The 15,501-nt window shown below is 52.5% G+C and overlaps 1 protein-coding gene across 4 annotated transcripts in view; it reads left to right on the top strand.

The window, feature by feature from the left end:
• usp32 (ubiquitin specific peptidase 32) overlaps window positions 1-15,501 on the top strand; it is a 50,206-nt gene that overhangs the window by 7,348 nt on the left and 27,357 nt on the right. For all 4 annotated transcript variants that reach the window (XM_068317093.1, XM_068317092.1, XM_068317091.1 and 1 more), the window contains exons 2-8: window positions 4,997-5,124; window positions 6,738-6,843; window positions 8,777-8,895; window positions 9,117-9,276; window positions 11,655-11,786; window positions 12,010-12,117; window positions 12,396-12,511. In XM_068317093.1, coding sequence (XP_068173194.1) covers window positions 4,997-5,124; window positions 6,738-6,843; window positions 8,777-8,895; window positions 9,117-9,276; window positions 11,655-11,786; window positions 12,010-12,117; window positions 12,396-12,511 — 869 coding nt within the window. The remainder of the gene's footprint in view (window positions 1-4,996; window positions 5,125-6,737; window positions 6,844-8,776; window positions 8,896-9,116; window positions 9,277-11,654; window positions 11,787-12,009; window positions 12,118-12,395; window positions 12,512-15,501) is intronic.

The raw sequence follows: 15,501 nt of genomic DNA, 5'->3' as shown, positions 1-15,501 counted from the left end.
AGCATAACGCTGAAAAAGTAGACCCCACAGACAGGAAAGGGTTAATCAGGTGTGAGCCAGGCCACCAGGAGTGTGAGAAAAGATCCGTTCACACTGCTGCACAAGACCAGCTGTTTCCACTAGTCTCTAAGCTAAATGCATTAGCGGCACGCTGTGGGGGGGGCGGGGGGGGCAGACCTGGCAGGTTGTCTTTGGTCCTGAGTCACACATTTAAAATGATGAGTGATGCCTCCAGCGTGAGGCTGCAGGGGGGGGGGGGGGCATCATCTGTCAGTCACGCTGGTTTGGAGTCACAGTTCTGCTTCTGTGGAAGAAGACACTTCACCTGACCCCCCCGTCACGTCAGGGGGGGCGACTGGGTTCCAGTCTAGATTGGTGGTTGAACTGTTTCTGCAGTTGGAGAACACGTCTGAGGCGTGTGGGAGCACACATGACCAACAAGGGTGTGTGCCCCCACCCCCATGGTGGTGAGATCCGGTCTCACTGATATATCCATCCACCAACACGTGGTAAAGAACGAGATCCGGTCTGTCGTATCCATCCACCAACACGCGGTAAAGAACGAGATCCGGTCTGTCGTATCCATCCACCAACACGCGGTAAAGAACGAGATCCGGTCTCACTGTTGTATCCATCCGCCAACACGTGGTAAAGAACGAGATCCGGTGTCACTGATGTATCCATCCACCAACACGTGGTAAAGAACGAGATCCGGTGTCACTGATGTATCCATCCACCAACACGCGGTAAAGAACGAGATCCGGTCTCACTGATGTATCCATCCGCCAACACGTGGTAAAGAACGAGATCCGGTCTCACTGATGTATCCATCCGCCAACACGTGGTAAAGAACGAGATCCGGTCTCACTGATGTATCCATCCGCCAACATGTGGTAAAGAACGAGATCCGGTCTGTCGTATCCATCCACCAACACGCGGTAAAGAACGAGATCCGGTCTCACTGATGTATCCATTCGCCAACACGCGGTAAAGAACGAGATCCGGTCTCACTGATGTATCCATCCACCAACACGTGGTAAAGAACGAGATCCGGTCTGTCGTATCCATTCGCCAACACGCGGTAAAGAACGAGATGCGGTCCTGTACCTCAAAGAACTCGTACGTCCAGCTGCTTGTGTCTGGAGGTTCTGTTCTGTCTGGTTGGGTTGTGGAACGTGATCGTTACCAACAGGAACGTTGCCGTCAGGCTGCAGAGGACTGTCTGTTCTGAGGTCAGTGTGTTTCAGCCAATCAGGGCTGGCGTTGACAGCTGATGGTGTCTGAGGGTCACAAGGGCTCACTTGAGTTCACTTTGGCTCCAGGCGCCTCCCAGCACTGACCAGTCCCGACCCACGTCACGTCTCAGCCACACACACACACACACACACACACACACACACACACACACACACACACACACACACACACACACACACACACACACCTGCTGTGGCTGCGTGTGTGTGTGTGTGTGTGTGTGTGTGTGTGTGTTACACACATGTGAGTCATTTGAATGGTAACCTTGGGTGTTAATTCATTCCCACGTCCCAGAATGCACCACTGCCCCCCCGGTGTGATCCGGCCTGTGGGTTTCTTGTAACTCGTGTTGTTGTGTTTGTCGACCTGAACACGTGTGTTTGTGAACATCTGGGAAAAACATGAGTGTGATGTTCACGTATGAGACGTGTTGGAGAACTCGGTCATCCTGCTCCTCTGAGGACCTTTAACTGATTCAACCGATTGATCACTGGGCGTGTGCGCGATTGATCAATGCTGGTAATTGTAGTTAGAAGGAAGCACAATGTGTACGAGTCTGGAGCATTCCCAGGAAATAACATCAGGAAATGAGGAGCAGGAACGTGGAACACCAGCGCTGATGTAGGGTGACTGGGTCCGTCCCCCAACTGGGTCCGTCCCCCAACTGGTTCCATCCCCCAACTGGTTCCATCCCCCAACTGGTTCCATCCCCCAACTGGTTCCATCCCCCAACTGGTTCCATCCCCCAACTGGTTCCATCCCCCAACTGGTTCCATCCCCCAACTGGTTCCATCCCCCAACTGGTTCCATCCCCCAACTGGTTCCATCCCCCAACTGGTTCCATCCCCCAACTGGTTCCATCCCCCAACTGGTTCCACCCCCCCTCAGAGCGGTGTCGTGTTGTCGTGTCAGTGTCGGGGTGTCCGTCCGTCAGTCACCAGACGTCTCCACAGCCGTTCAGACAGAACGATGGAACTAAAGCTCATGACTCAGGGGGGGGGTGGAGATGAGACCATGACCTTGATGAGAAAACTAGGTCAAGGTCAAATTTAAACTTTTGTTCTCTCAGGAACCCGATAAGATAGAAAGACGAGGGAGAAGGCCAGTGTGAGTAAGACCATAGATCAAAGATAGTGCTTTGATCAATGACAGTAGGTCAGGGCACTAGCTTTGAACTATGGTCAAAGCTAGTGACTAGCTTTGACCTACCCTGAGCTATGCACTAGTCGGGTACTACTTTCGGGGTACCCTGACCTACTCCTGGGGGGTGTTGCTGTGATGGAGTTCCACTGAAGATCATTGTGTCAGCAAGTTTACTGGAGACTCCAGGGGGAGTCAACGCCACGTCCTGGTTCACACACACACACACACACACACACACACACACACACACACACACACACACACACACACACACACTGAACGCGGTCAGTCTCACCTTACACAACACACAGGATGCGTCTTTATCTGAATCCACGTGTTTCATTGGCTGCCGGCCCCTCAGCTGTTCCCACCCCGATCGGAGGCTAATCCGGCCCCCTCCCTCCCAGATGACTTCAGCTCTGAATGCCTCTGTGGTACGACCTTATCGCCCCCCCAGGACACGCTGACCGGGGGCAGGGAGCGGCATCAGAGGCGTCCAGGCGTCTCATGGCAGCGCTCCAGCTGGGAGGAAAAGAGTTCATGAATAAAGCGACGGTCAACGGGTCGGGCCGTACCCAGCATCCCCTGCTCTACCCAGCATCCCCTGCTCTACCCACCTTCCCCTGCTCTACCCAGCATCCCCTGCTCTACCCAGCATCCCCTGCTCTACCCAGCATCCCCTGCTCTACCCAGCATCCCCTGCTCTACCCAGCATCCCCGGCTGCAGGGAGGGGCTCTGTCCTCATGTCCAACAGAAACCATCAATCCTGAATTGAATTGTTACTGAGGGAACAGATTCAGACCCCAATGTCCAGGTTCTGGTTCTGGTTCTGGTTCTGTCTGCAGCTGATGTGATGAAGTCACACCCAGTCACTGTCTGGGGGTCAGTCGGTCTGGGGGTCAGTCGGTCTGGGGGTCAGTCGGTCTGGGGGTCAGTCGGTCTGGGGGTCAGTCGGTCTGGGGGTCAGTCGGTCTGGGGGTCAGTGGGTCTGGGGGTCAGTGGGTCTGGGGGTCAGTCGGTCTGGGGGTCAGTCGGTCTGGGGGTCAGTGGGTCTGGGGGTCAGTCGGTCTGGGGGTCAGTGGGTCTGGGGGGGACGGTTCCTCAGCTGTTTTCCAGCAGAGGGTTCTGGTGTGACTCCAGTTCCATGATGACGGTTGTTTCTTCAGAACAGACGTATTGATTGTATTGATTGAAAGAATGAGTCATCATTTGGGGCGGGGACATCAAACAGGATTGATCATCACTCGCTCCAGTCGATTGGGAATTGATTCATGTTGACACACAGAGAAGGGAGCGTCCAAAAGTAAACAGGGTCACATACATCATCACCATCATCACCATCATCATCACCATCATCATCATCATCATCACCATCATCATCATCATCACCATCATCATCACCATCGTCATCATCATCATCATCGTCTCCATCATCATCATCACCATCATCATAATCATCATCATTATCATCATCATCATCACCATCGTCATCATCATCATCATCGTCTCCATCATCATCATCATCACCAACATCATCACCATCATCATCACCATCATCAACGTCGTCGTCGTCACAAATCTGGTGATTGATTGATTGATTGATGATCAACTGGCAGCTAGCGGTCCTTCCACCCCCCCTCAGAGCGGTGTCGTGTTGTCATGTCAGTGTCGGGGTGTCCGTCCGTCAGTCACCAGACGTCTCCACAGCCGTTCAGACAGAACGATGGAACTAAAGCTCATGACTCAGGCAGGGGGGGGGGGTGGAGATGAGACCATGATATTGACCTTGAGAAAACTAGGTCAAGGTCAAATTTTAACTTTTCTACACTCAGGAACCCGATAAGATAGAAAGACGAGGGAGGAGGTCAGTGTGAGTAAGACCATAGATCAAAGATAGTGCTTTGATCTATGACTGTAGGTCAGAGCACTAGCTTCGATCTTTGACCTTTGCAAGTAGGTCAGGGTAACATTTTGATTTCAGGGGTGTCGCAGGATGTTGCAGTCTGTGACTGTTGTTTAATCCACACGTGTGGCGCTGGCGATGGATCTCCTGTCATTGATCTGATGGTGTCCATCCTGGATCCACCTGTCCAATCAACAGGATCATCCTGTTAGCTCCGCCCTAATCTCCACCTAGAGGATCGCAGATTAACCATGAGCTGATCTGGAGTCTGCCTGAGCGGGTGATGGAGTTCACTGCCCCCCCCACCATGAAGACCATCTTCCTGCTGCTGGTTCATGTCCTTTGTTATCATCATGAGCCTTAGAGGAGCGTGAAGCTGCCCCACAGGGGGACACCAACCTAGTAGTGAAGGAGCATTCTGGGTAAACGTCCAGCTTTGTGAAATGAGTAAAACTAAGTGAACATGTTGTGTCTGAACTGGGGGGGGACGGGGGTCCACCGCGGTGAATACATGAACCTTCCTTCCTGCACCACGAGGAGCTCCAGTCTACTGCTGGTGAATAAACGTGTGTGATGGTGACTAACGTGTGACCTTTTCTCCTGGGCCACACGGACTCGACCTGTGTTGTGACGCGTCACGCGTGACCTTCAGCGGTTGGGGGTTGATGTGGTCTCTGCTGGTCTGTGTTCAGTGACGGACGTGGAGCTGAAGAGGCTGAAGGATGCCTTCAAGAGGACCAGCGGGATCACCTGCTACATGACCCAGCAGTGCTTCTACAGGGAGGTGCTGGGGGACGGGGTCCCCCCCAAGGTGGCAGAGGTGAGTCAGGGTGGGCAGACGCTGAGGGGGGTGTTAGTATCTGTCCTTCAGAGGAACGACCCGACGCGAGCCTTAACCACACGTGTTCCTCGTGCCAAAGCGAGCGCACTTCCTGTCAGTGTGTCCGTTTCCTGCTGTGGGGGGGCGGGGGTCACAGATAGTCTGAAGCCAGCAGCGCTGACTCATGAGCGCCACACGCTAGTGGCTCCATACCACCAGGGCCTGATGTGGGGAGGCACTGTCACCATGACAACAACCATGTGAGCTGACTAGCACCAGAGGTCTGATGGGAGTTTAGTCAGCAACTCACGAGAGGGGGAGGGGCGTCTGGAACACAACTCCCTCCTCACTCGTTACCATGGCAGCAGGTCTTCAGTTCCCATTGGTCCGTTCATCAGTCTAGCAGGGCCTGCCTCCTGACACACACACACACACACACACACAAGAGGAGTGTGATGAAGACTCCTCCGTGTCACCCCGTCACATGTTGAGGTGTGACAGAAGCCGTGTTCAGACTGGTCACCCGTATCTGATTTTCATCCCATCCAGATTGATATCAGATGTCGGGTTCGTTGGAGCCGTTTAGACTGAGACATGTGTCCATATCTGATATGAAACCAGCTCCAGAAGGTGTTTCAGTCCGTCCCACAAACATCAGATGTCATGTGGGACTGTTCAGACTACAAAAGAGACATCTGATGTCAATCTGGATGTGAGGAAATCAGATGTAGGTGACCAGTCTGAACGAGACCCAAACGGGTGCAGCTCCTCTTAGGCTTGAATCCTGTTTAACTGAAGGGGGAGGGACTAAGCTGGGCAGGGAACACACCCTGTCAGCGCCAGGAAAACCCGCCGGTCTACAGACGGGTGTCTGTTTGGATCTGAGGGGGTGCTCCGTTAGCAGGACCCCCCCTAACCCGGTGACAAGTATTCCATTTCTCCACTTAATGGTGATTTCTGGGTTCAAACCATGTTCTGATCTCGTGAGTTTCTGGTCACCAGACTCACCTGTGTGACTCACCTGTGTGACTCACCTGTGTGACTCACCTGTGTGACTCACCTGTGTGACTCACTTGTGTGACTCACCTGTGTGACTCACCTGTGTGACTCACCTGTGTGACTCACCTGTGTGACTCACCTGTGTGACTCACCTGTGTGATTCTGTCTGATTAAAATCCACCAATCAGCAACAGGGGTGCTGGTTCTAAGCTGCAGTGAGAGAGGAGTTAGTCCGACCCCCCAGAGAACAAGAAGAGTCCTGTTGGGTTTGTCTGTTAAAGCGATTGGGACGTCTGCTGGTGGGATCAAGAGATAGACTAATAAAGGCTGATTGATTGATTGATTGATTATCACCATTCCTCCAAAAAAGATATGAAGTGTGGAGGAGAAACTAGTGAGACTGAGTGTTTTCTTGAATAAAAACATTTAAACTAGCGGTTTAGTTTTAGTTACTGTTGGATGAACTCAGTCCTTGCTGTGCTTCTAGCGTATTTTCTGTTATTACTGTTGGAAGGCACACGTTGTTGTTGAAGCGCAGCGTGTGTGTGTGTGTGTGTGTGTGTGTGTGTGTGTGTGTGTGTGTGTGTGTGTGTGTGTGTGTGTGTGTGTTTCAGGTGATCTACTCGTCGTTCGGAGGCTCTTCTAAAGGTCTACACTTCAACAACCTGATCGTGGGCCTGGTGCTCCTGACACGAGGACGTGATGAGGAGAAGGCTAAGTGTGAGTCCTCTGAACCACAGATCTAGAATGTGTCTCACAAACATCTGGACCGTGTCCTGAGGAGACATCTGGTCCACAGTCTGGAAGCCAGTATGAAGAACAGGACGTGAACACCTGAAGGTGTTCACCCAGGAGGCGACTCTTGTTTTCTCAGGGGGGGAGTGTGACGACCGGTACCGTGTGGTTGAGGGTCTCCAGGGATCGTGTTGTAGTGCAGAGACGTTCACCGCGGACAGGAGGAACCGTGAGCTCTGGACAGTTATTCTGGATTAGCCGCTGCTTTTCTTACATGTTTTGAACCCTGCGGCGTAAACAGTGATGAGGCTAACCAAAGGTCAAAGTTCTTCTGCTTAACGGCCTCCAGGGGGCGCTCTAGCAGGAGGAACTACCCGAGACAGACAGGAAGACGCTAGTTCTTGTTTGAACATGGGTTTTGTGTGTCGTCCACCCGGTTATGTTGGACAACAGGTGAATGAACAGGTGAAGGAACAGGTGAATAAAAAGGTGAATGAACAGGTGAATGAACAGGTGAACGAACAGGTGAATAAACAGGTGAATAAACAGGTGAACGAACAGGTGAATAAACAGGTGAACGAACAGGTGAACGAACAGGTGAACGAACAGGTGAATGAACAGGTGAATGAACAGGTGAACGAACAGGTGAAGGAACAGGTGAAGGAACAGGTGAAGGAACAGGTGAATGAACAGGTGAATAAACAGGTGAACGAACAGGTGAATGAACAGGTGAAGGAACAGGTGAAGGAACAGGTGAAGGAACAGGTGAATGAAGCCACAGGATGCTACCTTTACATTAATTCTGGACGTTGTCGTGGGAAACGGAGCTGCTGCACGTCAGTCTGGACACGGCAGCTTGTTCTACTGGTGGGTTCCTGGTTCTGTGACTGGTTCTGTTCCTGGTTCTGTTCCTGGTTCTGTGACTGGTTCTGTTCCTGGTTCTGTTACTGGTTCTGTTCCTGGTTCTGTGACTGGTTCTGTTCCTGGTTCTGTTCCTGGTTCTGTTACTGGTTCTGTTCCTGGTTCTGTTACTGGTTCTGTTCCTGGTTCTGTGACTGGTTCTGTGACTGGTTCTGTTCCTGGTTCTATGACTGGTTCTGTGACTGGTTCTGTTCCTGGTTCTGTTCCTGGTTCTGTTACTGGTTCTGTTACTGGTTCTGTTCCTGGTTCTGTGACTGGTTCTGTTCCTGGTTCTGTTCCTGGTTCTGTGACTGGTTCTGTGACTGGTTCTGTGACTGGTTCTGTTCCTGGTTCTGTTACTGGTTCTGTGACTGGTTCTGTTCCTGGTTCTGTTCCTGGTTCTGTTACTGGTTCTGTTCCTGGTTCTGTTACTGGTTCTGTGACTGGTTCTGTGACTGGTTCTGTTCCTGGTTCTGTTACTGGTTCTGTTCCTGGTTCTGTTACTGGTTCTGTTACTGGTTCTGTGACTGGTTCTGTTCCTGGTTCTGTTACTGGTTCTGTTCCTGGTTCTGTTACTGGTTCTGTTCCTGGTTCTGTTACTGGTTCTGTGACTGGTTCTGTGACTGGTTCTGTTCCTGGTTCTGTGACTGGTTCTGTTACTGGTTCTGTGACTGGTTCTGTTACTGGTTCTGTTACTGGTTCTGTTCCTGGTTCTGTTACTGGTTCTGTTCCTGGTTCTGTTACTGGTTCTGTGACTGGTTCTGTTCCTGGTTCTGTTACTGGTTCTGTGACTGGTTCTGTTCCTGGTTCTGTTACTGGTTCTGTTACTGGTTCTGTGACTGGTTCTGTTCCTGGTTCTGTGACTGGTTCTGTTACTGGTTCTGTGACTGGTTCTGTTACTGGTTCTGTTACTGGTTCTGTTCCTGGTTCTGTTACTGGTTCTGTTCCTGGTTCTGTTACTGGTTCTGTTACTGGTTCTGTGACTGGTTCTGTGACTGGTTCTGTTCTGTTCCCACAGACCTCTTCAGCCTGTTTGCCAGTGATCTGGGGGGATGCGCTGCGAGGGAAGACATCGAGGCGGTTCTACAGGTCCTGGATGGAGAAATCCCCCCCTCCCTGAAGCTGTGCTTCAGTGAGGTCAGTAGAACCCCCTATCACACACCAACACACACACACACACACACACTGATGATGTCACACACACACACACACACACACACACCTGAGACCAAAGGACGCTGTTCACTGTGTGTCACTGTAACCTCCTGATGTGTTTCGTTTCTAAACCTGAGCTGTGTGTGTGTGTGTGTGTGTGTGTGTGTGTGTGTGTGTGTGTGTGTGTGTGTGTGTGTGTGTAGAGTGATAAGGTGAGCTATGAGCGCTTCAGGAACTGGCTGCTGCAGAACAAAGAGGCCTTCACCCTGTCCAGGTGGCTCCTGTCTGGAGGAGTGTGTGTGACGCTCACCGACGACAGCGACACGCCCACCTTCTACCAGACGCTGGCCGGCGTCACACACCGTACGACACACACACACACACACACACACACACACACACACACACACACACACACACACACACACCGTACGACACACACACACACACACACACACACACACACACACACACACACACACACACACACACACACACCGTACGACACACACACAAACACACACACGCACACACACACACACACACACACACACACACACACCGTACGACACACACACACACACAAACACACACACACACACACACACACACACACACACACACACACACACACCGTACGACACACACACACACACACACACACACACACACACACACACACACACCGTACGACACACACACACACACACACAAACACACACCATACGACACACACACACACCGTACGACACACACACACACACACACCGTACGACACACACACACACACACCGTACAACACACACACACACACACACACACCGTACGACACACACACACCGTACGACACACACACACACACACACACACACACCGTACGGCTCACACACACACACCGTACGGCTCACACACACACACACCGTACGGCTCACACACACACACACACACACACACGTCATTGACGGGGATTCAGAGCATGATGGGATGGTTTTGAGTCACGTGTGACCCCAGGCTGTGATTGGTCCTCGTGGACACAGCTGGAGGTCCTAAAGGGGGGGTCCTCTGTGGTCCTCAGGGGCTTCTGTCTGCCTCCTAGTGAGGGAACAGGAAGTGTGTGTGAGGATACACACCGTTAGAAACTGGAGGGGCGGAGACAGCTGGTGGGGTGTGACGACCAGATACCCCCAGCGGTTCACCACGGGCGTTACGGGTAACACCTGGATGGGCGTTACTTGCCCTGGGCAATGACTGACAGGCTCTCCTCTCCCTTATCACCCTTCAGGAGGTCTGTCCTCCCCCCGTCCACGTGTGTTTATCCTACTGTCAGTATGGACCCCTCGTCATGTCGCTGTGTCACCCCCCCAGTGGGGGCGTGGCCTGAGGGTCTGTACAGCAGATGTAAAATAATAGAGTCAGGTTTGGTCCAATCAGCTCGTCAGACCGAAGGCTGTTCCAGAAGATGGACGCTGTCTTTAAGCTGCTCCCTGCTTATCCTCTTAGTGTGTGTGTGTGTGTGTGTGTGTGTGTGTGTGTGTGTGTGTGTGTGTGTGTGTGTGTGTGTGAGTGACTGACAGACTCCTGGCTCCTGATTCTCTCCTGTAAATCTTGACTGAAGCGTCGCGGTGACGTCTGTGCTAACGGCTAGCGTTTGACTCCGGACGGCGTGAGAGAGGACGTGTGTGGGAATCCAGCGCTCAGGACAAGATGACATAGGGTGACATAGGGTGACATAGGGTGACATAGGACAACATTGGACGACACAGAATGACATAGGATAATGTTCAATGACATAGGACAACATAGGATGTCATGAGATGGCAGAAAATGATTTAAGACGACATAAGAAGACATAGAGTGACACAGGATGACAAAAGGTGACACAGGATGACATAGCGTGTGGTTCTCTTGGCGGTGGCGGCCCCCCAGTCAGGATGCTGACTGGATGATGGTATGGTTTCTCTGCTGCCACTCGGACAGAGTTGCACCTCTAGGTGGGTACCAGGCCAGACACCTACAGCTGCATGTTACCATGACAACCAATGGGCATCAAACGGCTGCTCCATTTGCTCCTTTTGTTGTTGGGTTAAACTGGTTGGTTGTTTTCCATCAGTATTTATTCATGTTGACACCTTTTGTTGTCATGGCAACTGTTTGGGTTGTTTGTTTACTTGTAGGATGAAACGTTGAATTTAAAAGAGAATTTTAAAAGTCTCAGGTCTCCGTCTGGGTCGGTACAGATGTTATGTCTTCATTAAACGTAAAGGTTCTCCACCATCAGAGGCAGAAACAGGGAGGCGGTCCATCGTCATGGTAACCAGGTGCATTCTGGACCAGAGGAAGCTGCTGTTACTGGTTACTAGTATGAGACCCGTGTGTGTGTGTGTGTGTGTGTGTGTGTGTGAGTGTGTGTGTGTGTGTGTTAAAGCTAACTAGCTATCTCCAGAATGGTATTAGGCTAAGCTGTGGATTATCAGTTGAAGGGGGGGGGCTCCGCTGACCTGGCAGGTAGGTGTTCTATATCGGTCTGATCTGTTTGGTTCCTCAAACACCCCCCACCCCCCGGGGTTCCTGTGGCGTCCTGGCTGATGTTTCCTCTCTTCTGATACAGAAACAACCGTCACATCTGACCTCTGACCTCTGAAAGGCATTACGTTCAGGTCATGGGGGGGTCAAACAAGGAGGTGTCCCTCAGCAGTTTGGTCGTCAGGCTCCTCATTTCCACTTCCTGTGTCCCCCCCCAGTGGAGGAGTCTGACATCATCGACTTGGAGAAGCGCTATTGGCTGCTGAAGGCCCAATCCAGGACCGGACGCTTCGACCTGGAGACGTTTGTGCCGCTGGTGTCTCCGCCCATCCACGCCTCCCTGAGTGAAGGTGGGGCCGGCTCACCGTCCTCCTCCTCCTCCTCCTCCTCCTCCTCCTCCCCCTCCTCCCCCTCCTCTTACTCCTCCTCCTCCTCCTCGTCCTCCTCCCCCTCCTCCCCCTCCTCTTACTCCTCCTCCTCCTCCCCCTCCTCCTCCGCCTCCCCCTCCTCTTCCTCCTCCTCCTCCTCTGTAGGACCAGAAGCTCACCAGATGCTCACCATCCTCTGTTCCAGGTCTGTTCCACGCCTTCGATGAGAACCGGGACAATCACATCGACTTTAAGGAGATCTCCTGTGGGCTGTCGGCCTGCTGCCGGGGGCCGGTCGCCGAGAGGCAGAAGTGTAAGTGCTGCTGGGGTGTGACATCATGACGTGAAGACTCATCACGTGTGTTCAGCACCAGACGGGGGTTGTGTTCCTCCTCTGGAGCTCCTGTCAGGCGTCTGGTTCATCGCAGAGGGCGGAGTCAAACTGCTGCTGTACAGCTGATTGGTTCGGTCGTTAGCACAAAGGCGTTGTCATTGGACTGGTGTTGGTATTGGTAGCGTGTTGGGCCTGCGTGCAGCAGGCGGAGCGGCGTGTCGTTGGGACGGATCTGAACGGTTTCTTTTCACCAACAGTTTGCTTCAAAGTGTTCGACGTGGACCGGGACGGCGTCCTGTCCCGGGACGAGCTGCATGAGATGGTGGTGGCCCTGCTGGAGGTGTGGAAGGACAACCGCACCGACACGCTGCCAGTAGGTCCCTGCATCACGCCACACACACGCACGCACACACACACACACACACACACACGCACACACACACACACACGCACACACACACACACACACACACACACATCCAAACAAACATGTTTAACTTTTAATTCTACTTCTGTCGTCTGTTTATTCACAAATGATGCTTTCATGGGGCGTTTTGAAGAAAGAGTAAAACTCAGGTTCCCCCCCCCCCGCCTCACCCTGACGGGGAGTCAGAGGAAGTTTCTTGATCCACAAAACATCTCAAGAACTTCACATCAGAACGGTTTGACAGCGTTCTCCTGAGCGGCAGCAGAGAGATCAGATGTTCACCACCATCTGTGAACTTAAAGTATTGGTATGCACCCCCTGTGAGGAGCTGCTCACACAGTGATGTGTGAGGTGGGGTCTCACAGGGGGGGCTGTCTCTACCAGATCCTGGCTCACGCTGTGGAGCGTCCTCAGACCGGAACGGCTGCACAGAGTTTGTCTGGTGAAGGTTTTCTATTCAAGACAGACTCCTGAACAGAACATCTCAGCTCAGGTCTCCAAACAGATTCAAGGAGAACACCTGGAAACAGGAAGTGATTTATCTGGAGCCCACTAGTGGACGCTGTAATCCTTGTGCTAAGCTAAGCTAAAAATGTTCTTGTTCCATTTACAAACTGTTTCTTGTAGCGGTGAACAGAGATGAAGCCCAGAGAGCTCCACCTCATCCCAGATCCAGTGATCTGATGATGGGATTAACGGGACTGGAAACTGATCATGACTGCTGATCAATACTGGATATCTCTCATCTGATGATTTAGACGGTTTGACGTCAGACAATATTTTACGGACCGTCCCTTTAAGGTCTGGTGGATAAATCCAACAAAATAAAACGATTCCACTGTTTTATTCTAACTGTAATAATAAAAATGAATCCAGTTTGTATCAACTTTATTAGCAGCGTCCTCGTGACGCCACACCAACGTGTTTCTGACTGGTTCTGCTAGCTTGTTAGCTTCAGTTTAGTGCTAATGTATTCTGTTAGCGGCCGGAGCGGCCCCTTCAAGAAGGTAGTCGTGTGACCGAGGCTGGAGCGGCCCCTTTAAGAAGGTGGTCATGTGACCGAGGCCGGAGCGGCCCCTTTAAGAAGGTAGTCATGTGACCGAGGCCGGCATCTCCCCCAGCCTCAGAGTGACCCACAGACGTGTGGAGGAGAGAATCCTTCATGTTCAGGGGTCCTACGATGTTTTCAGTTCCTCCCTAAACGACCAAATCCTAGCATGTGGAAGACAAACGTCCTGCATCAGGGGGTACATTGAAGAGTGACCCTCGGTGAATTCACTGGGACGTGTAACAGTTTGATGTGTGACGTACAAACTGAATGATTGATAGAGTAAACTGACCAATCCTCAGTCACACGTGATCGTCCACCTGGATGAGGGCGTGGTCGTCCCTGGGGGGTCGTTTGTGTTCAGGTTAAGGTAGCAGTGTGTGGTAATGACCTGGCTCAGAGCTACACACTGAAAGGTCCTACAAGCTGTTGAAGTCAGCTGGCATTTGGCTAACTAGTTAGCTCCGCCTCAGTCGTGTGTGTGTGTGTGTGTGTGTGTGTGTGTGTGTGTGTCAGCTAAAGTATCCTCATCGTCATAGCGATAACGTTTATTTTATTTACAGTTGCTTATGGCTAAAGTGCTACACTGATACATCTCCTCATCAGTGTGACGGGGGTTAGTGGACGGGGGTCCAGTAGGAATCAGCCAACAGTTGAGTGTACTCTAACCCCATTAGTCTGCGTTAGCCTGTTGTTAGCAGCGATCTGTCATGGTCAGGAAACAGCTTTAATTACATCGTTGGTCATCATCTCTCGTCTCCACGAGTCCCCTCCCATGAGCTAACTCTGTTTGTCTCCAACAACATCTCCGTGATGACGGGCCGGTCTCATCGTGTTTACACAACGATACACCAGTTACGCTCAGCTGACGGAGAAAGACGCTAGCGTCGAAAAATCAGCGGTTACATCACAAAACACACAAGAAGAGCAAAACAGAACGTCGTAACAAAGTTACTGGAAGTTGAAAGAAGTTAGCGGTAGCACGCGGTCACGTGGCACACGTAAACAAAACACGTGGATGTGAGGGGGGGTGGATAGAGGAGCTCAGAGCCACGCCCATTAGCACGGAGCGTTTCAGAACGGAAGTGATTTTATCAATAATCAAAGATATTGACCACGGATCAGTTTGCGGATAACATTTCAAACAGTGTAGCTGGACGTCTGACAGCTGGAGGACAGGAAACATGGTTCAGAACCAGTCAGACACTGACCCCCAGACCCACTGACCCCCAGACCCACTGACCCCCAGACCCACTGACCCCCAGACCCACTGACCCCCAGACCCCCAGACCCACTGACCCCCAGACCCACTGACCCCCAGACCCACAGACACACTGACCCCCAGACCCACAGACACACTGACCCCCAGACCCACTGACCCCCAGACCCACTGACCCACTGACCCCCAGACCCACTGACCCCCAGACCCACTGACCCACTGACCCCCAGACCCACTGACCCCCAGACCCACTGACCCCCAGACCCACTGACCCCCAGACCCACTGACCCCCAGACCCACTGACCCCCAGACCCACTGACCCACTGACCCCCAGACCCACTGACCCCCAGACCCACTGACCCCCAGACCCACTGACCCACTGACCCCCAGACCCACTGACCCCCAGACCCACTGACCCCCAGACCCACTGACCCACTGACCCCCAGACCCACTGACCCCCAGACCCACAGACACACTGACCCACTGACCCCCAGACCCACTGACCCCCAGACCCACAGACACACTGACCCACTGACCCCCAGACCCACTGACCCCCAGACCCACTGACCCCCAGACCCACTGACCCCCAGACCCACTGACCCCCAGACCCACTGACCCCCAGACCCACTGACCCCCAGACCCACTGACCCACTGACCCACTGACCCCCA

This window comes from Antennarius striatus, chromosome 6 (assembly GCF_040054535.1).
Source record: "Antennarius striatus isolate MH-2024 chromosome 6, ASM4005453v1, whole genome shotgun sequence".
Taxonomy (NCBI): domain Eukaryota; kingdom Metazoa; phylum Chordata; class Actinopteri; order Lophiiformes; family Antennariidae; genus Antennarius; species Antennarius striatus.
This window is presented reverse-complemented; position numbering and strand designations above follow the sequence as displayed.